The 24833-nt window shown below is 40.8% G+C and overlaps 3 protein-coding genes across 3 annotated transcripts; 1 reads left to right on the forward strand and 2 right to left on the reverse strand.

Moving 5' to 3' along the window:
- Window positions 1-2231: 2231 nt before the first annotated feature.
- Window positions 2232-6693, reverse strand: LOC306789498 (transcription factor BTF3 homolog 4-like). The gene is made up of 6 exons (XM_079285469.1): window positions 6592-6693; window positions 5959-6018; window positions 4709-4822; window positions 4151-4352; window positions 2909-2968; window positions 2232-2672 (listed from the first exon to the last, which is right to left on the reverse strand). Exons 2-6 carry the CDS (start codon window positions 6010-6012, stop codon window positions 2626-2628), a joined length of 477 nt encoding a protein of 158 aa, XP_079141595.1. The 5' UTR covers window positions 6013-6018; window positions 6592-6693; the 3' UTR covers window positions 2232-2625.
- A 424-nt stretch (window positions 6694-7117) lies between these two features.
- txndc12 (thioredoxin domain containing 12 (endoplasmic reticulum)) lies at window positions 7118-11291 on the forward strand. Its single transcript, XM_079285698.1, has 7 exons — window positions 7118-7289; window positions 8361-8421; window positions 8637-8689; window positions 9296-9369; window positions 9527-9596; window positions 10159-10242; window positions 10356-11291. Exons 1-7 carry the CDS (start codon window positions 7190-7192, stop codon window positions 10433-10435), a joined length of 522 nt encoding a protein of 173 aa, XP_079141824.1. The 5' UTR covers window positions 7118-7189; the 3' UTR covers window positions 10436-11291.
- Window positions 11292-11350: 59 nt separating this feature from the next.
- Window positions 11351-24052, reverse strand: gipc2 (GIPC PDZ domain containing family, member 2). Its single transcript, XM_079285697.1, has 6 exons — window positions 23446-24052; window positions 15601-15786; window positions 14232-14412; window positions 13758-13870; window positions 12980-13061; window positions 11351-12590 (listed from the first exon to the last, which is right to left on the reverse strand). Exons 1-6 carry the CDS (start codon window positions 23722-23724, stop codon window positions 12439-12441), a joined length of 993 nt encoding a protein of 330 aa, XP_079141823.1. The 5' UTR covers window positions 23725-24052; the 3' UTR covers window positions 11351-12438.
- Between the last annotated feature and the right edge of the window lie 781 nt (window positions 24053-24833).

The raw sequence follows: 24833 nt of genomic DNA on the forward strand, positions 1-24833 counted from the left end.
CAAGTCGGAAAGTACAGCCTGTAGTCTGCCGTAGTTGTTGCGACAACACTCGAGGATCCCTCCCACAAGGGTTAATATTGGGAAGAATATAAGGAGAACCGACAAGATAACCAAAATGTGGATACACGGCTTCCGGTTATATATTTCCAAATAATATTCCTACCTGTAAACGTGTGGCTACACTAAGCATTTAACAGTGTTGGAAGACGTATTCGGGTATTTTAATTTAGTAAAAATAATACTTCAATGTCAACTAACCATGTCAAAGTAAAAGTCCTGAGGTGCAAAAACAAAATATGCACACACATTGTACTATATATATATCTGATCCTTGTATTTTTTGTATATTTTTTGTGTATATATACACACAAGCATGGAGTTGCTGAGTCTAACCTGTATACACAGTGTGTATACTACAATTTTATGGAAAACATATCAGAAAAAAATATCTTTATGATCAGAGTACTTTTTATGCATCTTAAAACATGTCTGGAGAAGTATACAAAAGTATTATTCGAAAAATCTACATCAAGCATAAGTAAAAACAAATTCTGCAGCAGATTGGCCCCTCTGTGTTATATTATTTATTTAATTGTATTTTTATTACTGATTCATCGACGTGTACGCGCTAGAAACTACCTACAATATCTCCCTCTAACATGTTCTGAAGTAAACTAGCATGCAACTAAAGTATAGTAGTCATTGCAATCATTCACTAACCAGCATATAAAGGCTTTATTTTGAATACATATCTAATCATCTCAATAAAAAACTTATTCTCCTGTCCTTTAGCCCCCTTAATCTCAAAATTCTTAAAACAAAAAGTTCCTTTTTCTGAGCTCTTATTTTAAAGGCGACAACACACCGTTTCCGGTCCTGACCTCGCTGTCACTGTGAAACTTGACGCATCTCTACAGAGGTTCAGCTCCATTCAGCTCCTGTACAGTGTGGTCCAGCCGCAGCAGCAGCAGGGACATTTTAGCTCAAGCCGGGCTGGAGGTGGTGAGCCCCGGGGCGGGTCCGCAGCTACGCTACGCGCCCCTCCTCCACCACCCCCCACGGCAAGACACACTAGAGCCAAAATGGCACGTTCATCCCCGGTAACCTTGTAGGACCTCCCCTGCTGAGCAGAGCCCGACACCAGCAGCTCATTGATCAGCACGATGCAGCAGAGGAGCGTCAGAGGGGATCAATGAAACGGGATGTGACAGAGTTGCGGAGATGTAGCGATGTTTAACCCCTCCTTATTTACATCCTCAACTAATTATTATAGTGTAGTTATTGATTCAGAATTATTTTAAAAAATAGCAACAAAAAAAACTTCGACCTAACGTAATGAAATAACTTATATTCTGTCACACAATAATTAAATCAAAGATCAAATACACTAAAACAGAAAGTTATTCATCTCCTTTGTGAGAAAAGTCTGGACTTTATTTCTGATGCGCTCTACTTAACTCTCGTGTTTACACTTTACTTCCCACATGTACTCCTTTTCACATCAGGAGATGTTTTTGACAGCTGTTGACAGTTGAGTTGCAGATTAAGATTTAATGAGTCAGAGGATTGATCAACATATTGAAGGTTGTAACAACCCAACAGCGTAAGTATAATAACATATCGTAGTTAAATAAGCCCCCTTTTGGACAGATACTTAAAAACGCTGCTTACTTGTTAGTTCATCAGTAATAACAAAATTATATTATAAATAATACTTATGGAGAAAAAGTACTTTTTTAACTTTGGATAAGTACATTTCTGCTGAAAATACTGTACTTTTACTTAAGTCAACCTTTGACACTTTATATTTACATATAGTATATTATTCTACCTTAACTGAATACTTCTACCACAGTTGATTGAGGATTCTCCTTGATAGCTGTAGCAACACGACCATTGAGCAAATGTATCAAACCGATACAAAATTGAAGTCGTTTTGATAAGTGTAGTTTTGCAATCTTTTTATTTACAACCCGTAATATTGTGTTACGCAACAGCTATTGATTCAAGGAAGTGTAAAAGGAAGAGAGAGACTGTCTTTTTATCGGCATATATATATATATATATATATATATATATATATATATATATATATATATATATATGCTCATCTAAGCAGACATGTCGGGTGATGTAATACTGCTGACTCGTCTCCCCTTCATCCGGCATTAAGCCGACCAGCCCGGCCAACACCAATCTCAGAAGTCAAGTAATAACGAGATGCATCAATAGCCCCAAAAAAACTTTTATTCAATTCATAATCACCGCTATAATGTAAAGTGAATCACTTTAACTGTAATTTAATAAACAATCTCTTAAATACTAGCCACGTTGGACCGTGTGGAAATCCTATTTTTAAAGTAGTTGGAGTCATTCGGGTGCCGAGAGTCGTGCGGATCCTCGTTTCTCAGTGCGTCCACAATATCACAGCCTACTGAAATCAAAACCTACTGTATCTGCATGTTGTTGTTGTTGTTGTTGTTGTGGCAGGCTAAACCGCTGTGGTTCACGTCTCCGGAGATGATGCATCGCACCTTCAACAACCGTTTCTCCACAAGAGGAAATGCCCTCTGTGAGTCCGAGAGGTAAAAAATAAAACGGTTGATGGAGGAGAAAAAGCTTTCATCAGTTCGCTTCATCCTTTGAGGCTTCATCGAAGTTCTCCACAAGATCTGGAAGACAGACAAGAACATCAGGATTGTTTAACTAAAAGGGGAGTGAGAGATTTAATCCTTCATTGTTAACATTCTGCAGCAGCGATATAAACCATATCAACACAAGGACACAAACGAAGTTTAAGTCCTTATTTTCTTGGATGACAAAAATGGTGACACGACCCCAAAACAGATGTAGTGCGTCATTTTGACTTTAACTTCTCTCAGTTAATTAAAACAATAAGCATCTATACCTGGTACGTCATCGTCCTCTTCTTCTGCAATTTCCTCCTTGACTGCTTTCATGTCCATTGCTGCAAAACATATAAAAAGACAAAAAACGAGTGATTATTGGCAAAAAGTATCCGCTGTTATAATTACTACAGATTTATGTAACAATCGTGCTTGTACGAGTGTTCACGCCAAATTCTTATTATAAAATTGTTGTGTTTTGTTAAAATTCTCTGAGGAAACCCGGCCGCTGTAATGGTTTAAATTTACATGCAAACAGGAAGGTAAGCTGCTTTAAACTGAATCATCTAGATCAGGGGTGTCAAACATACGGCCCGCGGGCCGGACCCGGCCCACCACGTCATTTTATGTGGCCCACGAATCCGCCAGCAAAAAAAAAAAAAAAAAAATTTTTTTTTTTTTTTTTTTTACAAAAATTTAAAGTTAGATGTGAAAATAAAAATATCCCCATGGTCGAAATTATGAGATAGAAAGTCGAAGTGATGAGATGGCATGTTGTCTGTGTGCCGACATTAAAACTATCACAACAGGTGGACAGGAGATGCAACAGCCCATAAAGAGGATTTCCAACAAGTTTCTCAACATGCGTACTTCTCTGTACTGAAACGTCATCAGTCTCAGCCCAAGTACTGTTCCAATTCAAAGTTCACATCGAGCCAAGCACGGCCCTAATGCCCGGATGTGGCTCGCTCTGCCCATTTTACCCGGGATGCATCGGAGGTGACTTGTCTGTACTTGGGACAGCCAAATATCCCAGAATGCATTTTGCACCAGCAACAGGAAACAATGGCGGAGGAGAAATCACACAACTGGAAGTACGTGTTGTGGAAGTCACAGATATCCCGGGAAACTAAACTAACTATGTTAGGAGTACCGTAGTTACATTTACACCGTCTTACATTTACAACCGGCCCTTTGAGGGCGACCGTGATGCTGATGTGGCCCCAGAGTGAAAATGAGTTTGACACCCCTGATCTAGATGCTCTAATCATGTGCTGATATCTGCACTTTAATTAATAATCACAGCCCAAAAACTCTTCTTCTTCTTTTACTCTTTGCCTTCTCCTCAGTCTTTGTTCTCTTCAGTGTTCATCGCTGCTCTTACTGGTTTTTCTAGATCACATTTACAGATCTAAGCTCTGCTTAAACATGGCCGTCACACAACTCCGCTTCAGTAAACTAAAGTCTTAAAGTCATCATGATGACCCCGACATTGTGACCGAGTGTTTAAACGTGTTGCTCACATTGCCGGGGGAACTGCTCGGCCAGCTTGCGCAGGCTGCTGAGGCTGTCGGCTCCCAGCTGGCTCAGGATGCCCGGCAGCATCTCCGTCAACTGCTTGGTCTCGGCGTGGCCCGTGATAGCGAAGGTGTTGGCGGACAGAGACGCCTGCACTTTGGGGTTGTTGAAGTGGATCACCGTCCCGTCGTCCTTAATCATATTCACCTGAGGAAGCAGAAACCACGCAGTCAGGACTCGGAGCCAATAAAACCTGACATCATCCCCAAATAACCATCTACTCTATCCTAATCCAAACGGTACATTGAGCTGCAGCATGACTGAATGAATATGAGCATCAGGTTAGCGCCTTATCCTCGAGTTGCATCTGTGTTTTCGTGCTTTGATTTATCTGAATCACTTTGTGGGAGCGAGTTGGATAAAAGCACTCAAAAAATAAACGAGACGACATGACGGTGAGGCTCTCCTCGTCTTTTCTCTTTCCATATCAGACAAAAAAAAAAAAAAGTCAAAACACTGCAGCTATAAAAAACGCTGACATTGCTTTTCCTTTGATAGCTCACCTCTTCTATCCCTGCAATGTTGTTCACTGCCAGTTTCTTCAGCGAGCCCTGGAGTTTTTTGTCATCAGCTGTTGCCGTTTTGTGAACAACCTTTTTCTTCCTGCGGGCCGTTCCCTGAGGAAAGAACAGGTGGGATTAGATAGCTAACTGAAAAGTCAAATACAGTCCAACATCACTGGGTCACCTCATACTTTCTCAAATTTATGTTTGGAACACATTTCCATTCCATCGTTGACACATTATTTATTTCTAGACAACAGCGATGGTGTTTTAAACACAAGACCTGAATCACTAGTTTGTAAAGCCGGGAACAAGCTTTCACTGAAGCGGTGTATTTTTTGACCAAAACAGTGTTTTTACAAAATGTGTACAAATGTCACACATTTGTCTTCTTTCTAATGATGTCGCTACATTGAAAAGGACTTGAAGGAAGCACTACTTGGATCTGAGATTGGTGCTCTTATGCACTATAAGCTAAATACAGCCCACAAAAAAAGAGAACAGATTCCCCAAAAGTGTAAACAACACCTCCTTGTTAAAGTACAAAAAGCTTTAATTATCACCGCTACATGATTAGAAGTAAGACTCTAAGTGTTAATGGGACTTGGGAACTGTAAGGTAATTTTCAGCATATGGAAAGGGCAACTTAAGTTTGTTTAGACACTTAATTATTGATATTTTCAATTTAACTTTTAATAAATGTTGCTTTTACTCAACACATGAGATTTTACTACTCAAGTAACGTCGTGAACCAGGATCTAAAATAAACTGAGTAAAAGGGAACAAACGTGTATGAGATCTTCTTGTTACTTAAACTTAAAAAAACAATGCAGTAAATGTACTTCGTATTTGAGAATGTTAATGTATTGTGATCTAGGAAAAGGTCACAAGGCCTGTATCACAGCAAAAATAACAAATAGCGCCACCTGGTGGTTGGCTTGAGACCTCACAATGCGTTCGTACAAAGCCACAGAGGCCACAGATATGGGGGGGGGGGGAGATTCTCTGCCCGATAAAGGGAATGCTGAGGTCAGGAAGAAAACCCTGGCAGGTGCTGAATGCCATCACACTCCTTAAAATTAACAACTGAGTCGACAAAAGTACAAATCTGAAAGCCCATATTCAAATTTCAATACTGGGCATTTGTCAACAGAGTACAAGAGTATTTAAAAGTACAAGTCCAAAAAAAAGAATATATATATATATATATATATATATATATATATATATATATATATAATATACTGTACCTTTCCACCTATCCGCACTTGTGCCTGAAGTTTGGCAAGTTTTTCTGGATTCATATTGTTCTGTTTGTGAATGAAAAAACAGCTTAATTATTATGATATTCCCATTCATTTTCACATAAATCCAATCTACAAATAATGTGAAATGAATGCGTTATCTATACAGTATACATGAAGGAATGCACAGCTCTACACAGAAAGGGAGCACATGTGATCGACGGTACTTGTTGAAGTCTACTGGGCACAGCATGAGTGAGGCAACCAGAGCTAACGTTACAATAATCATTGTAGCATTGAGCTAGCAGACTGCTACCGATCAGCTGAAAGCTATACTGAAGACTTAATGATGATCAGAATTAACTGACATGGATTCAATGGAAAAAAGAAAAGTATCTGGAGCTGAACTTTAAAATGACATTTAAGTCTAATGTAGCTGTTGCTAGTTGGTTTGCTAACCTGCGTTAGCAAGACTGCTATTTTAGCTCATGTTAGCATGGTGGCTGAACAAGATAAATCAACTGTCTAACGCTAGCCGTTTGTTCCTGTCAAGGCAGAACGATAACGTCAACTTAAATTATTGAGCTAAATCAAACTGGTTCAGACGTTAACCACAAAACTAAATTATATATTTTTTACCTTTTAAAAGGACAGCCCGTTGAACTGTTAACGGTACGGTACTAGCTATGAAGCGGTTGCGGCTTAATCTCGCATTAAGGTAGCAGCAATGTAAACTTCTTTCTATCAATATTTTCACAATAAAATAATCATGAATCATACCACCAGTTATTTGTTTTATGTATTGAACATATTGATAGAAAATGTTAGAAATATAAGTTATAATGTATTTGGTTGAGATTTGATACGTTATATCACTAAATATATGTATTTCTTTATATGTGTCACGACTATTAAACTTTTGATTTGACACTGATTTCCGGTCTCTTTCTGACATTTCGTTGTCTAACTTGACCAGTTTGAAACCGCAGGCAGGAGCACGCGGTTGTGTGGATGTGACGTCATGTGAACGTATAAAATAAGTCACTGCTTGACCAATAGGAGGCGGAGGATAAGGCCATTCACACACACATGCGCACACACGCCCCCCACACTCACAACTTTAATGACCAGACTTTTACTGTGAAATGTAACGGTTGAACTTCCGGGTCTCTGGTTCAGGAACAGCATCTGCTGTTAGCTTCTAGCCGTCGCTGTGAGGGAAATAAGGCCAGTCAAGATGCAAACGTCTCTCGTGCACATGGTTTTATTTTCATCTCTGCATGTTTTGTTGTCTTTGTCGTGCTTTCAAGATGTCGTCGAAGCAGCTAGCGGGAAAGGTGAGTTTATAGTTGATATATATAGATATCTGGTCAATGATAGAGTGACCACAGCCAGAGGAGAGCTGGCTGCCTTTGTATGAGTATCCTGGATCATAAAGTCTGTGTCCGGGACAGGACACGTTAGTTTAATGAGGGTGTGCTTATCATCGGCCACACATGAACTCTTTATTTCCAGTTTTTCAGGTGAACAGACTGGTTTACCTGCCCAATGACACCACTCTACATACATATACTTTCAATTCACTTGTTTATTTAATTAAGAATGAGACTAAACTTCATTTTTCCAAAAGGACATTTTTATGCCAAAAATAATTGATATTCATAATGAAATAAATATCTGCATATTGTAAAACAGACAAACGCTATTCTTAAAATGAATAAACTAACACCAGTTGGATTGATATTCCCTGGAGTACACAAAAAAAAAAATTGACATGTCTGTTTTTGCAAATGAACCCATTGACAAAGTTAAATAATACATACATGCAATGAATAAATTGCACAAGTTATCATATACAAGCAATAACTGTACAGAAAGATGCATCCGTGTTATACTAGAAGCATAGAAATATAGAGTTCACTAAGTTTCACCAACATTTTTTTTAGATCAGTGAAATGGAACTTAACGACATGCTGTCAATGTCCAAATCACATTGAATTTGCCTTTTACTTTTTGAAACAAGCCCCATATATGCTTCTCACGAATTTGTGTAATTTTAAACATAACTAATGTTAAGCAGCCCACCAAGAAAGTTCACCTAAAAAAGCCACATGTTGTGCAGCTGCATGTGGATAAACCTGGTACGAGGAGACTATAATCTACTGCTATAGTGATTTCTTGTACATTGCTACCATATAGACCTACGAGCTAGTCACTGAGTAGTTATATGTGAGAGAGCATACTCCATATTTCCCTGCTGGTTGATATTAAATTACCAGTATTCATTTGTTTCCTCTCACTTCCTTGTGTCAATACTGTATTTAGGGCAGACCCACCCTGTTGTAGAAATATAATACCAGTTTCACAACACTGGTGTGCTCATTAGTTCACTCCCCCCCCCCCCACAGGGTTTGGAGATAACATTCACTGGAGGATGCTGGATGATGGCAAGAAAGAAGCTGAGGCCAGGTGACTTCACACTGAGAGCTGAAATATTACAAACACTTCCTGAAACCCTGCTCAGCCATTGGCCCCGAGGCCTAAAACATAAATCCCTCTTGACTAAATGTTTTCTCTAAAGATGCGCGTATATTTGTTTTTTTACTACAGTCACAAGCTTCCACTAGTTTTCATTGTCCCGGTGTTTGGTTTTAATAAATGTCTTCATGTGTTTGCATCGACAGCGGGCTGCCAATCATGCTCATCATCCACAAGACCTGGTGTGGAGCCTGCAAAGGTAAAAAAAAACAACACATTCTCTCCATTTCACTACAAATATTTTCACTGTCTGAAAGAGCTATTTTGGTCCAACTTTGTTTTGACCAAAATGTAAAAGTGACTTGTGGAACATGTGGTTTCCTTGGAGCAGTAATTTCCACATGTACACTGAGTAACACCTTCAATCAATAGACGATAACGACCAGAGTCATTTTTCACAGCAGGCATTTTAACTCGTTATAGCAGGAAAAGCACAGGTGCAACTAATAACACTAATGATGTCTCTGCTCTATTCTAGTGTCCCAGTAAAGCATCGTTCATTTTATTATTTACACCTGTGCCTTTTCCTACCGTGACATGTCAAAATGTCACAGTCAAGGGGCTATCTGGACTGTGACCAAGATATATTATATTATATTATATTATATTATATATCCAACTTAATAACTGGGATAGAGGAGAATGTAGTTTTTGCATACATTTGGTTCAGTCTTGTATTTAAAAGGCATCATTTATGCTTTTGTTGAGTAACCTTGATGATAAAACAGTACAACGTTAAAGCTGGTTTTGGATTTCATCACAATACAAGATGACGATTCATTTTATTTTTTTGTTTTTACATCAGCACTGAAGCCCAAATTCGCTGAGTCCAAGGAAATCTCTGAACTCGCACACAACTTTGTTATGATCAACCTCGAGGTAAGGACAGGTCGAGTGGCCTTAACCAGGTCATCTCAACTATCCAGGGTTTAATTAACGTCTGTTTTAATGACATTAACATATATTCATATTATCATGAGGCGGTTGAGGTTTGTTTGCAGTCTTGTAAATGATCACTAACTCCTTGTTTGAACAGGATGAGGAGGAGCCAAAGGATGATTCCTTCAGCCCCGATGGTGGATACATTCCTCGGATTCTTTTCCTTGGTACGGAGGGGTTGAGAGTCTCAAAGTGTAAACAGTTTGTGGGATTCCTTTGGAGAGAGAGACTCGGTTTATCTTCCTCAATAACACGGTGCCCGATGACGTTTCGGTAGCATGAAATGTTGCAAAAGAAAAACATCACCTGTATGTGGTGTTTAAAGGACAAATCATAGGAATGTTATGCCATAATGTTGAATATTAATATGATGTATATTATATTTTGATATATATAAAGCTGAAATGACACGTTAATTAATCAGTTATTTCCATAAAATGAGTAACAATCATAACGACAAAGTTTCTCATGCTAATATTCACATGATATATATTAGTCTTCTATAATACTAAATTAATCAACTTTACTTAACTACCCTTTATAGCTATTAGTTGGACAAAACAAGCAATATGAAAACATAAAACTGGGCTTCAGGGAGTTGTTGGAGCATTTTTCTGACATTTTATTGAGCAAATAATCAAAGAAATAATTGTCAGATGAATTCATAAAATCCTTATTGTTTAGATTTTAACATTAATATGAACCGAGCGAACCTCTGACTCCTCACAGATCCCAGCGGTGAAGTCCATCCTGAAATCACCAACAAAAACGGGAATCCCAACTACAAGTACTTCTACAGCAACGCAGACCAAGGTAACGATCCACATCATTATCATTTTACTGTGGAAAAAGATTGTTACAGCGTGATGCTGCTGCTGGCTCTCCCAAAATGCCGTTGACCGTCATGGCGTGTGTTCCCTGCTCAGTCGTGTCCGGTATGAAGGAGGCGCAGGAGAAGCTGACGGGCGACTCCTTCAAGCAGGGTCACACCGGAGACGAGCTGTGAGGAGGCGGAGACGGGCATCGGGCTGTAAGGGCTACACTTCCTCCACCTGAGCTTCAGAGCGCCCGGTACACTCCCAAACTTTCACAAATTATACTTTAGAACCAAACCAAGTCAACCATTCAAATCGGTGCTTGAGAATTTCTTTCTGTCTTGTATGTTTGTTTTTTTCCAACACGACTACTCGTTTTCCTGTCATCGTCTTTGTTTTGCAACATGTATAATCTGTACTCTGTTATTAAATGCCATGTACTGTACTTACTGCCTGTAGAGGATAAACCAACTCAAGCTAGCCAAGTTAACATCATTAACTCATTTTCATACACCGCTGTTGGCTGGAAACTTCACATCTGGGAAATGCCAAGTTTAAGTAAATTGCCTTGTATGTCACTAGACAACTGTGATACGAGTGATTTTGAGTTTCACAAACACCTCAGAGTCAACACTTTGTAATTTACTTCAACCAGTAGTTTTCACCCAACAGCCATGATAACGTACTCCATGTTAGTCCAGATCAATAGTCCAACACCTACAGTCATGTGCTTCCAAAGATCCTCGGCAGAATGTTAATTATATCTGACAATATTTCCCATGCACTACAACATGGGCTCTTTACTTCTCATTTCTAATATCGACAATCTTTAAAATAATTCTTTCAAACCTGCCTATGTATTCTAATTTAGCTATATCTCCACTTGTTTTTTTCCTGTTCTGGGTTTGTTTTCCTGCTCGTGAAGTGACTCATCGTGATGTTTGTTTTTTACCGTCCTTGTGAATGAGGGATGGAAACATTGGTTGTGTCTAGATGTATTTTATACATGTACACAGCAAAGTGTGCAAATAAAGTTTGTTGTACGGAGTTGTTTGTGAGCCGGATGAATTCAAGACACAGCTCTAATAACTATATCATTTTATTGTCTATCCAACAATAGTGATCCCTTTATAGTTTGTCAAACAGTATGCAACTATCACCAGTAGATGACAATCAATTCACTATTTAAATTCAGTTTGACTGTGATTTAAATAGTGCAGTTACATTAATGCTTGTGCATTTATTTAAGACATTGGATTGCAATTGATCCCATTCCAGACACAGCCTGCAAAATGGCTTATTTAGGAAAGTACCGTCTTCCACACAGAGCCGTGTCTCGCTGTAAAAAAACGTCTTGCAGCATATGATTTTTCATGATACAATAAATTACAGGAAAAATTAAGCATGCACCTCTAAATAAGCCTCATTTCATGACACAACTGCAAACAGACTAAGACAACATGAGAAACACGAGGAATGTTGGCTCAAGGCATTTAAAGATGAAACCCGCTGTTCTCTGTATTGCTCAGTCTCTTGACGGATGGACGAAGCGCTCAAGCTGAGGTGTGTGAGGGCACAGAAGAGTTGTAAGAAAATCACAAAGTAAACTTACATCGGCAAAGTCAACGTGGCCGAAGTGCCGACATTTCTTCACTGAGGTCATTTGAAAGATTTAAAAAGATTTAAGGGAATAAAAATAAAAAGTGAGGAAAACCAATGCTACAATCACAGTAATTACACAATGCTGCTGCTATAAAATCATATATATATAAAAACAAGTCTATAAAAAAACTGAATCATCTGTATATTCAAAATGACACAGCTAAGGAATTGTGATTAAAACTGAATGATTGTTTTAAAATGTAAGGTGTGCACATACCATTTCATAACCAGTGTAATAGACCACCGTAGACTAAGAATGAATCACCGACTCTTCATCGTGCAGGAGGAAGGTCCAGTGTTGGAAACGCTGCATTTCATGGATATCTTCACATGACACACACAGACACGACTGAGGTCGATGCTTTAAGTGCAACGCTACACCTAAAAGCAGAGTGATGATAAGAACACTTCATCCACCCCCACTTGTGCTGGTGAAAGTTTGTCCAGTTTGCCTCTGAGCATCTTAAGAGGTGAGTTGGGGCAGGAGGGAGTGTGTGTGTGTGTGTGTGGGGAGAGGGGGGCGGGAGCAAGCTTAAAATCTTCCCTGCTTGGCGTCTCCGATGGCCCCCCAGACGTCAAAGACAAACTCATCAGGAAAAGCGAAGTCTCCGAGGGTCTCGTCTAGTGCCATGGCGAATTCATCCGGGTTGTTCTTGTCCCGGCCGACCTCGACCATCGTGGCGGCTGTAGAGAGAGCGAGAGCGCAGCATTTCACTGAGTGACTGGAGAGCTTTGACATACAGACAGAGCTAACTGAGGCCCGAGTACTTGAACTGGATATCGTCATCTACTCTAAATTAATAATAATGAAGCCACTCGAGACTAATTAGTATGCAAGATATCAGCTACTTTCTTCAAGTCCCCCGACACAAAAATTAACAATCACTTAATGTTACAAGTCTGCTAGAAAGACTAAGTAATTAACCTGCAGGCCATGTTATTAAGAAACCTTAAATATGACACAATGCAGAGGCCAATCATCTCAACGCTGGAGCATCGTCAGCAACTTCACAGTAAAGTGAGTGTAAAACGTGCATACTTGCGATACTTGCTCGTGAATATTTTACACTCACCGAGTTCAGTGTCTCTAATGCCCATGTAGCTCTCCAGGAGGTCGTCCACTTTCTTCACTGCCTTCTCCTCGAATTCTGTTGGCTGGAAAAAAAAAAAAGAAAAAAAGAAAACTGTTTCAATTTCAGTTCCTCCATTTTGTTTGTATTTTGTTGCCGTTACGTTCTTGCACAGCACCTCCCAGGATGTTGCAAATGAAGAGATCGGTTTGACAGCGATTTATTATACTAGATGTCGTGGATGATGGGGGGGGGGGGCAGACACAGATGTGGCTAAATCTATACTCTGTCTGTGGGGTTGTCACTACATGGCCTGTGCATTGTCAGATATATTTGTTAAAATCATAACTGTGATTGCTTATAGAGAACAAAAGAATATTCCCACACATCAAATTCACGCCTGCAATGCCTTTTGATTCTGTTATGAAGGCATTTCTCATGTTACACATATCCATACACACACATTTAGTGTATACGGTTTGCATGTTCCAGGCTCGCACTGGTCTTGGGTTTGGTGGTCTTGAATACAACACTGACAAACGGCACGTGTGGATTAGGTGAGAATGTGGGGATGAGCGGGTACCATCTTGTGTGGGTGTTTTGTTAGTCATATCTGCGTATCTCCAACAGAAAGAGCCTTTGAGATTAAATCAGGAGCAAAACAGAGATAACTTATCCAAAAAAGTCTAAAAGTGTCGACAGTTCTCTTTCCCAGTGTATCACATCCACAGCCCTTGTTGAGTTGTCGCAGGTCTCAGCACCGTTACCTAAAGGCACTCACCTCGTCCTCTACAGTAGCTGGGCCCTTGGAGCGGAGTCTCAGAGTCCCCCTCCCTGTACCGATCTTGTTGTCACTGGCAGGTTTGGCGCCCTTTGACCTGGGCTCAAGCATTTCTGTCCGTCAGAAGAGAAACAACATCACAGAAAGTTTTCTTTTTTTGCTGCAACAATACACTGAAGTTTTCCAGCTACGGATCACCACAAGTGAACATCAAAACAAAAGACCGGTTCTGCTTTCTACAAGCTATTCGTAGCTCTGAATGAAAAGCAGCGCTGTCTGTCTCACCGCAATGATCAGCAAAGTATAATTTAGCCTTTTTAAACACGCATTCTAATGTTTTTTTGATCATGGAAATGATTGTGGAAATGCGCAAAATGATCTCATGTGTCCTGGCTCACATGCTGAGATTCTGTCTGGATGAGTCTAAACCCTGAAGGTTGTCGTGTGGCGATCTGCAGCTCGTTTCTCACTCACCGAAGGCCTTCATCGGCTCCACCAGTTTGAGGGTGAAGGCCTTGTCTCTGGGCAGCTCTTTAAGCATGCGGGCGACCTCATAATGCCGCGTCCCCACGATGTTGTGTCCGTTGATGCACTCTACGTGGTCGCCCACGGAGATCACCTTCACCCCGTCCACGACGCTGCCCTCTTTGATACGCTGCCGCACAGAAGAAGAAGTCGGTGACGGGTACGATTAAAAGACAGCAAATTCACGTCATACATTCATGAAACGCCACACGAAGAGAGGTTTGTTTGAAGCACCGCAAGTCAGAAATACAGATCAAAACAAGAGGGCAAACAAACCAAGAGATAGTGTGTGCGCGTGTGTGTATAAAATATCCCAGACGATACTTAAGGAGCCTACTGTGTCGTACAGCAGCATCACAACACTGACCCGAAGGTTTAGTGTGTCATGAACACTGTCAGCTGTAGTTCTGTTTCGGCATCACATGATGGCACATGTGAGCAACATGTTATGGTGGCGTGAGCTGACCGAGACCAAATAAGCTCATCAGACCAGTCTGCATCAACAGAGGCTTAAATACCAAGCTGAGTCATGATTCCAGCTCGGAAAGAAAGCTTGTGAAGTTACTTTAAATATGCTTATCATGCAAACAAGTCTATTTATCAACTGCTGTGACATCCACTACGAGGTCGTTCAGAGCATCTTGAATCAAATATGATCAGAAAGTTCCGCTGAAGCAGGAAAGAAATCAGATCAGGAACAGGTTCAGTGCTAAAAAAATAAGTGTTTACTTATTACACATGCACTTTATTGACTACTTTGTTTGTATATTGTATGTTATATCATATGGGGTAAAGCTGAAGCATTTAGATGATTATGTGATTAGTTAAACATAAGATTAATCAATGACCAGTTTGATAATAAATTCACATTTTTATGTCCATAGTTTGTTTTTCTGTGGCTCATAACATTGTAAATTAATATTTTTGACAAAATGAGCAAACTGAAAACTTTACTTTTGGGCCCCGTAGTTTATGACGAGCAGTTGTCATTATTTAATGATGTATTTTAAATAAATTCATATTTGATTATCTGAAAAACAAATTGGTAGATTCATAATAAAAGTGATTGTTGCGTCCTCATATGAGTCAGTAGTATCTACACAACCTACACTTTGACAAATTACTTAGTTTAAACTATTGAACACAGCTTAGAGCTTAATCCTAACCCTTGATGTGGCTTAATGTCTGACACTGAAACTTTAATTCATTTAAATGAATTCCCTTGTCTCATTCGTGTATGTTACATAAATCGACACCACAGTGAACTAAGGGGTGAAATAAACGTTGATGATGGCTGAGAAGCTCACGTCCTCCTGACCTTTATGAAGGCGTATCCTGCTCCGTTGTCGGTGATGGTGAGGCCCAGAGCATCTTCAGATTTATGAACCTCCACCTCCTTCCTGATCCCTTTAATGTGGGCGAAGATAAAATCCTCAAGGCCGATCTGGCCCCCCAGCAGCTTGTCCATGTCAATCTTGTGGGTGTTGAGGGTGCAGAACAGCATCTGTACACACAGACACACACAGATATAGTACATTACAAAATACACAGACTCCGAAAATACACAGTTGATCAGACAAAACAAAAACAAGAAGTACTTTGATGGATAAAAGACTTCTGATCGGCACCGAATAGAATTTAAAAAAATGAAATGGACTATTAATCATTTGTCTCAGAAGAAGCCCTGCTGTGAAGGAACATCCACTAAATGTCTGCATCTTTAATATACAGCCAAAAAAAAGAACCCATTTTTAGTCACAGCCTGAAAGCTGAGCCAGATGTAAAAATAAAAACAGTTTGAGTGGCGATGACAGAGCGCCGCCTCAGCATGCTAAATGCAGGAATCATCATGAAGCTCCGTCTTAATTGCAACAGCTGAGCTCTGCAGCTTAGCCCTCTACCACCACCACCACAGTGTCATCAGTGTGTGTTGCGTCTGTGTTCTGAGTCCTGAGCCTGTGATGAAGATTACAGGGGGGGGGAATGACCTTTCCTTCCCTGTGCCAGAGCCGTTGGAATCTGGCTTCACACCACACCTTGTGGCTGCCGCGTGTTGGCAGGACAGATGGAGGGACATGTGGACCCCGGCAACACGATACACAAGAGGCCTGATTTAAACGGAGACAGGACGGTGAAACCCAGGAGGAGGAGACTGGTGGATGTGAATCATTTGATACGCTGCGACTCTCCTAGACCGAAGCGTTTTAATAAGATCTACTTTCTTTTCTATTTACTCAGATAACCCTCCTCAGTTATGACCACATGCAGCTTATATTATGGCATCAGAGTCTTAGTAGGCCTGTGTTAGCATCAGACTTCCGGGTTGCATTGCAGGAAGGGATTTGACTACTACTGGTTCAGGAGGTTGACCTTTGTGGGCCAATCAGGCTCTGGCAGCGAGGCCTGCCTTGTTCCCCCCCCCCCCTCTCTCTCTCTCTCTCTCTGTACCAACCAGCGCCGTTCACACGTTGGCTAACACGGCCTCATGCGTTGCCTTGGGTTACCAGACGATAAAAGAATGGGATTATAATGGAGGGAGGCCGCGAGAGGAGGGTCAGAAGAGAAAAGGGAGTATGGAGAAGAGCAGGCGATGGCTGAGGCGAGGGAGGGTGTACTGTTGCTGAATTGATGGCCACTTTTCCATAACAGCCCCCCCCCCCTCTCAGGGCATTACCCAAGAGCGAGTGGGAGGAACAGCAGCGGACGCCTACACACCCGGTTACCAAGGCTGCCGACTGCATTATAAGCTCTCAGCACTCCTCTCCTCCTGCTGCGCCCACAGCCACAGTGTGTTCACGTGACCAAGTGCAGCGAGAGGGTGCAGCTATAGAGGGTGCAGCTGCAGAGGGTGCAGCTATAGAGGGTGCAGCTATGCAGCTATAGAGGGTGCAGCTATAGAGGGTGCAGCTGTAGAGGGTGCAGCTGTAGAGGGTGCAGCTGTAGAGGGTGCAGCTATAAAGGGTGCAGCTATAGAGGGTGCAGCTATAGAGGGTGCAGCTATGCAGCTGTAGAGGGTGCAGCTATGCAGCTGTAGAGGGTGCAGCTATAGAGGGTGCTGCTGAGGGTGCAGCGTCGCACACACTGCAGAGCGACCGCCTCTCTCTCTCTCTCCTCTGACTGAGTGACTTGCAATGTCAGACACTCCACACCTCCCACTGCCTGCACCACACGGACCAGAACCTTGATAACCGCGTAGAGAAGGGCAAGTGAAAAAGGGAGAGGCGGAGCAATCTGTTCAGCACCGCCCGAGACGGCGCCGCTCACGGGTCAACGTTCCTGAAAGAGGACAAAACAGACGAGGGGGAGACTAGTCACACAAAATCGGATTTAAAAAGGCTCGCCTGAAACAAAGAGCATCTCCATCAATGACAGAACAAATGCTTACATTTAATAATATATAATAATAATAATAATAATAATAATAACAACAATAATAGGCGTATCAGAGATAAATTCATGACATCTAAACAATTGAAAGACATTTGTCATAGAGACACAGCCAACCCATACAAATACAGTCATGGATGTTTTGTCCTGAGCTGAGCCTGAACACATTGCTCTTGACAAACGATCCATTGATCATATGAAATATTAGCCGAGCGTGCAGTTTCAACCACAAACACTTTGTGTTGCACCTGCCGCCTTGCAGTGCAGTACAGCTTTAATTTATATTTTTCATTTCGGTCTTTTTTTACAGGTGGACACAAGATGGTGGAGTGGGACTTTGAGCTTCAGGGGGGAAATGAGCAGTGGGCGTCACATCACACAGCAAAGGGCCGCATGTTCAATTAGTTGCTTATTCCTTCATTATCCGGCAGGCAGGTCGCTCTCAGTCTCACTGTATAATTTAAGCGTAGCAGCCCTGCAGACGAGAATAATATTAACTTTCTGAAAGCTGCTGCTGCTCAATAACCCTCTGTTGTTTGTGTCTCACACACACTTTGGTGTGCCCCTCTCTCTCTCTCTGACTCCCTTTCCTTTAACTCAGGAGCAAAACGTATTGTAAAAGAAAGGATCACCTAAATTACTTAATACCAGATTAAGTGTACGCTATATCTAGAATAGTGTCAGACAAGGGAACCGAACTGAAAGTGAAACTAATCTACACAGTTTGGTTAATCGAGTTTGTGACTTTGAAGAGAGCACATGGGCAACAAAAAAAAATAGTAATTCAAAGAAATGAGACATTTGTCCAGCAGACGTTGTACAAGTAAAAGCACATCTACTGACTCTCTACAAATGTCCACCCCGTACTCTCAACAGAGATCACGTCTCCTGCCCGTGATTGATTAAAGAGAAGATAAACACGGCCTCGTAATGGATCTCCCTCTAAATGATGTCCTAAAACAGTGTTGACTCTGGAAACCGGTTTCCTTCGGACGCTGAACATTTACAGCCTCTTCAACAGATCTTTTAAAAGGCAGAAAAGAGGATTAGAAAGGTTAAACCATCATGCTTAGAGTGGAATAATGACTTCCCATTTCCTTTCTTCATCCATTATCTTCTGCGTCAGGTGAATAGTAGTTAACAGACAATGCTGATGAAAGCTGTGTGTATAGGATATCACATTCATCAGCGTTTAACACAGTGTAATCATTTACTGAACTGCGGATGTGAGATCCTTCAGAATGACAACTAAGGTTGGTTTCATAAAGGTGGCTCAGAAAAGCCCGTCTGAGTCTGAAAGACTCAACCAACGTTAATCAGATTAATAAATGAGATTTAGAGATAATGGGATCACATCAATTCACAGTGATAACAGACAAACTGATGTTCACAGCTACAGAGGAGCACATGCTAAATTATATATATATATGCAGCAAAAACATGTTTGAACTCAGTTAGTTCAGGGGGGGGGATTTTCTTCACATGATAATTGCTGAAATAATTAATGTACAAGATCAACACGATGAAACAACATGAAACTACTTTGATGCACCAAATAGTATCGCAGCCAAGTCATTTATTTTATTACAGAATAATAAGACAATTCATGTTTTGTTTTTTTAACTAAAGTGCTCTACCAGTTGCATTGTGATACTTTGATTTGTACACAACAGCCTCCATATGATGGAAATACTGTTTAAATGACTTCTGATTGGCTTTCCGCCCGTTTCATGTTATTAATAGACAGATTTCTGATTCTTTCATTTTATTAAAGTGACATTTAAAAAAGCAACACATTGTGAAAATGCTACAAACTGTGAGCTTTAGTCAGGAAGCTCAGCTTCTTTTAACCATTAATCTATTATTTATAAAGGGTATACATCTACAGCTTAATTAAAAATGCATACTTTGACTGGAATACTGTGCGGATACTTAAGACAGAAAAGTATGTTGCAAGTATAGCGTGTATCAAAATGTAATGAATATTATATGTACTGCACATTGGGAGAAAAAAACACTGGTCCAGCCTGTGGTGAAGCTAAGTCTGAAAGCTAACCGGACCAGAACCAGGTCAGGTTTATCAGATTGAACTTCCTGAAGATAAGCAGAATGACTTCAGTGAACCTGGTTTAACTGGTAATCTTGCTTTCTGAATGCAAGAAGAAAGCAGTGAAATCCATGAGAATGTAACCACAGATTAATAAATGTGTTGATAAAAGAACACATGTAGCTCTCTGGAGGACTATTGAACAATGAAGGGAGGGGGAGGGCTCTCTGATACATCACCACATCAGTATCAAATGGGTAATTACAAATACTGTTTTATTTTATCCGTGGCCGTTTTGTCTCCACAGTCGCATCGATGCTCGGAGAGAACGATGGAAATCTCTGAAAACAAGCTGCTGTTGTTCTACGGGCTCAGCTGCCTTGTCAGCGCTTTCCTCTGCAATGAAACACAATTACCAAGCACAATTAACCACATGTTGGAATCATGCTGAGGGATTATTTCAGAACGTGTTATGAGTCACTAATACGATATCACTGGGCCGCTTTACGCTTTACTAGGTACACCTGGAAAATCCGCCACCAATTCTACCTTTACCTAATGTTCAGCTTTGTCAGAGAGTTACCGGTAATCATTCAAATATATGTTTGTTATTGAGGTTGCAGTTACAACCGCCTCTAAACCTGCACAACAACAAAAAAGAAGAGTGTTTGTTTCCATCACAAGTCCGCAACCCAGACATTCAAACTGTAGGCAAATGGCAGTTTGTGGCGAGCAGGTGGACAAGAAGCAACGTCACCGTGAGAGCCACACCTCAAAACGCTGCAGCTGTAGAGCCAATAAGCAGACTTTGACCTGAGCCGAGTGAGCACATAAAAAGACTCTTCATCCAAGGACTGTTTCACTGCACACGTGTCTCGCTGGCTGAGATAACAGAATAAATGCTCTTTACTGTTAGATTATCGGCTGTTATCATCACTTCCTATTATTGTTTCTGTTTTTATCATGTGAAGTGCCTTGGAGTACCTTTTAAAGCGCTATACAAATAAAATCCATTATTAATATGCCTACATAAAGTTACTGACTCATAAGGACTTGTGTCTGATTAAAGGAACAACTATAGATGCTCACAGTGAACCCAGACAGGCTTTAATGCAATGTGTTGTCTGTTTGGAAAGAAACATGTCAACTATTAGAGGCAATGAGCAGAGGAAGACAACTCCATTGTTCATTACATAATTCATATCAGTTCTCAGCCAAGCACTCTCGTAACCTCAGAGCCACTGGTTTACAAAGCAATCGTTTCTGGTGGCTCCTCCATGAGACTATTTTGTTCTGCTGTTAACTTTAGTGCAAAATTCAAGATAAAGCCGTTCCTCACAGGGTGTAAATGATTTGTGTTTGCGCAGCAGACGTTTTAAGATATTAAGATAGACGTTTTCCATTATTATTAAAGCAACAACTGTCAATGTATTTCACTAAACTAAGTGTTTTAATATAGAAACCAAGAAGAAGTGCTGGGTGATACGGCTAAAATCATCTCTCACAATATAAGAAATATAAGAAAATAAATCCGGAAGAGTGGGAGAAATTGAAATAAATACAAATGATTTAAACTCTTCAGGCTTTAAAGTCATGAGACACTGCTGATAGCCTTTGTCCTGTGAGACAGACTTCCCGTCGAGGCAGCAGTGAGAGGTTTGGTGGTGTTTATGGAGGCAGAGCAGCTCCTGAATGGATCCTCTGGGGACGCCTGTGGTCGGTACTGGGACAAGTTATCTGGTTCGATTTGAGGCGATGCCCGCTGAGCCGGAAGTGAGGGATTTCCTGTGGTAAAATCTGTGGAGTCCAACGACTCACGCTCCATCTGTCTGTCTGTCTGCATCTGTCTTTGTCTTTGTGTAACTATCTATGCCAAATGTCTGAATAGACCAATATCATCAGTGTTTCTACACCGATGCGACATAACTGCTGAACGGGACAGACTGATGTGTTGAAATTCGGGTTGTTATTTTTTCATTATTACCTGCTTGGCAAGCTTTGAGGCATTATTTCAGCAGGGAACTTGTTTTTATCCTGATGTGGCAACTCGAAAAACTAACACTGATGTGATTCTTCACTGATCCTGGTACTGTCGATTCTCACGTTCCCCCTTAACAGAGGGTTGGAATCAGGTTTTCCAACACAAGCTGCTGGGAATCAGCTAAAATCCCAAATCTCTTTGGCTTTAATACTTGTTGTTTGGAAAAGCCACAGGCAGTTGCTGCACTAAAACAAGTCCAGACAGATGAAGAACAGTCTTAATGAGTGTTATTGGTAGACGTGATGGAACAAATACCCAAAGAAAACTAGGCTGCTGTCCAATTTTCATATATATGTAAAGTCCTGTACCAATGCCACCGAGGCAAATTCCTTTCCAATTATTGGACCCGTTGAATGAAGCGACTGTATCTCTGAGCTTCAAGAGGAGGGGGGCAGGAAGTTCCTGTCTGCGGCTCTCACCGCACACAGGGCTGATAACAGGCGGCTCCGCCGGCCTATCTAGTCATATTTCAGGCTGACAAAAGCCAAACATGCCATTCACACTTTCCTTTGAAAAGAGGAGCTTAAGCAGTCTGGAGCTTAGAGGGAGGACACGGAACCTGTTATTGTTTTCAAGACCTCTTCGTCAGACATGTAGCTTTTGTTTTTCAGTAACATTTTAAAGCTGAGTGAACAACCTGTATCTAGAAATCGAGGTATTTTGTCAGGTTTCTAGTGCCGTCCTAGTCAAGATAAGACACCAATCTATCTCAGTCCTACAGGGTTGAAGGTGTGCAGGCTGGCAGGGCGTGCCTTTACAAACACCAGATTGTGACACAACCCAATCAAAGTTGACTTTTAATGGCCACCACGGGGGCCAAACTCTATGAAAAGCCACAAACTGCACGTATTCATTTTTGCGGTGGTGTATTGAAGATTCTTTACCGAAGCAAAAAATAGCATTACAAACCACACTGCAAAAATACTCCACCATAATTAAAAGTATTTTAAAATGTACTTAAGGATCAAGAGTAGAAGTATTCATTCTGCAGAGAAAATGGCTCCTGTAACTTATTATTATTATTATTATGTCATTATTAGATTGATGATACTGATGCGTCAATGCAACATTTTACTAGTACTGGTTGAGGTCGAGCTAGTTTTATTTACTTCATATACAGTAGTTTAGTCCAGTGTTTCCCAATTTAGGGAATCGGTCACAAGTTAAATCTGAGGGTTAATGATGTGATTCATTTCAAAAGGGTAGAAAAGGAAAATGTAATATTTAAATAATTGATCATTTGCTCTCCTTGGGCCTCGAACATTTATCTATCTGGAATCATTTGTGGTTTAAAGGGCAAATGTTATATTTAGTGGAACTGCTGATAATTCATAGACATCTGAAAAGGGACAAGGGGCCCCAACTAGCCAATGCTGGGGCTCCTTGTCCCTTTGGGGTTTGTTTGAAAGAGGATTGTATTAATCCTATCATAATATCATTGCTACCTTAATCTGAAAAGCTTGTCCCAAATATAAAATAAATGTAGTGGGGTACAAAAAATTTAGAATATTTTCCCATGCAATATAGCTAGGAATAAATACAAAAAAAGTACCTCAAAATTGTACCCGAGTTTAGTTTTGGAGCACATAAACAAGAGTATCTGTTGTACATTACTTCGAGTTAAACACTTGAACGCAGCACTAAATCACGTGTCGCCCTCCTGTAGCTACAGGTGAGCTCTTACTTACCTCAGGCGGACTGATATGAAACGCTTCTGCTATCTTCCCGTATAACTCCTTCACGTTGGAGAAGCCCTCGATCCTGCCGGTGGGGCTTCCGTGCGCCAGCTGCGTGTGGAACACCAACTTGGGCCGCAGGTTGGCAGGTGGAGGCGGCAGTCCCGCTCCGTTCACGGCGGATTTAGCTACGCTCCCGGTGGCACCTGCGTGTCCGCCGCCGACCTCCTCGTTGTCCACCAGATGCTCCTTCGTCGACTTGTTTTTCTTCCTCCATGGTCCCAACGGCATTTTTGTTTGTTGTCGTTTGCTTTTGTTTTTCCCAACAAAAAAAAAAATGTCCGAGCCGCGGTTAGAACATTGAAGTAGCCAACCTGTTGAGTTACAAACCCAACGGTCGCTCTCTCTGTATTTACTTCCTTCTTTGCGTCCGAAGCTTTTTCCTCAACGTCTTCCTTCCTTCCGCGACACACTTCTCCTTTTCATCACCTGCCCCACAGTGTAGATTAGTTATTCTTCGACAAGAGGCTCGGCCCTTGCCCGCGGTGTAAATGGTGTGAATATTCAACAGGTATGTTGTGGTGAGTGCGGTATCAACTCTGACACAACCTGCTGCCTGCTCCTGTCCGCGGCTAACAATAGCTCCTCTGTCTATCCGCGGGACGCAGGCGCAGTGGGACGAACCCGGGCTCTGTCCCAGTGCACCTGTACTCACTTAGAAACATTACTCAGGTGTAAACATGTGCTCCATATATATAAGCAACAAAAGTAAACATTTTGTAAAAATACTAGATTTGTCCCTTTATTTATTTATTTATTTATTTATATATATATATATATATATATATAATGGGACATTCTGCATATCTAGTATTTTTTACTTTTGTTGCTTTAAGTATATTTTTAATGCTAAAACTTTGGTGCTTTTACTTAAATAAGCTTTCAATTGCAGGATTTGTAATATATATAGCTTATGTAATAACTAATGAAACATGACACTGGATTATTGTAACCAGAAAGGTGTGTAAACTGAAATTCAGTCAATTCAGATATTTGATGATGCATGTTTTTCTTCTCCCCTTAAAAACACCATCCTTTCATTTTACATAACACAATGTAAAGACATACAGATTCCCTTTTGACTCACATTGAGAAGGAGCAGGTGTGTTTAGCCTCCACCCTCCCTGGATAACAGTGACTCAGCCTTTGCACACGTCTCTCTCACACACACATTTATGTGCATGTAAGTTATTATAGGGACATTTAGTACAAATCTTTGCTCGCAACAATTTGTGCACCCAGAGGTCTCTATCCTTTTTCCTCCTTTCATAAAATATATATTTATTTTTAAAGCTACAGATAGTGGCAAAAGAAAAAGGTACTTATTTGAGGTATGAAAT

Source organism: Melanostigma gelatinosum (assembly GCF_949748355.1).
Source record: "Melanostigma gelatinosum genome assembly, chromosome: 15".
Classification (NCBI taxonomy): Eukaryota; Metazoa; Chordata; class Actinopteri; order Perciformes; family Zoarcidae; genus Melanostigma; species Melanostigma gelatinosum.

What these genes read in the sequence shown, in the direction of transcription:
- txndc12 (XM_079285698.1), top strand. Translation starts at nt 7,190, where the DNA reads ATGCAAACGTCTCTCGTGCACATGGTTTTATTTTCATCTCTGCATGTT. An exon ending in AAGAAAGAAGCTGAGGCCAG is followed by an intron (nt 8,422 to 8,636) that starts GTGACTTCACAC and finishes TTGCATCGACAG; the next exon opens with CGGGCTGCCAATCATGCTCA. An exon ending in TCCTCGGATTCTTTTCCTTG is followed by an intron (nt 9,597 to 10,158) that starts GTACGGAGGGGT and finishes GACTCCTCACAG; the next exon opens with ATCCCAGCGGTGAAGTCCAT.
- LOC306789498 (XM_079285469.1), bottom strand. Translation starts at nt 6,012, where the DNA reads ATGAATCCAGAAAAACTTGCCAAACTTCAGGCACAAGTGCGGATAGGT. An exon ending in CGAGCAGTTCCCCCGGCAAT is followed by an intron (nt 2,969 to 4,150) that starts GTGAGCAACACG and finishes TATGTTTTGCAG; the next exon opens with CAATGGACATGAAAGCAGTC. An exon ending in AGAGGACGATGACGTACCAG is followed by an intron (nt 2,673 to 2,908) that starts GTATAGATGCTT and finishes TCTGTCTTCCAG; the next exon opens with ATCTTGTGGAGAACTTCGAT.
- gipc2 (XM_079285697.1), bottom strand. Translation starts at nt 23,724, where the DNA reads ATGCCGTTGGGACCATGGAGGAAGAAAAACAAGTCGACGAAGGAGCAT. An exon ending in TTCATATCAGTCCGCCTGAG is followed by an intron (nt 15,787 to 23,445) that starts GTAAGTAAGAGC and finishes CTGTGTGTACAG; the next exon opens with ATGCTGTTCTGCACCCTCAA. An exon ending in CAGGATACGCCTTCATAAAG is followed by an intron (nt 14,413 to 15,600) that starts GTCAGGAGGACG and finishes TCTGTGCGGCAG; the next exon opens with CGTATCAAAGAGGGCAGCGT.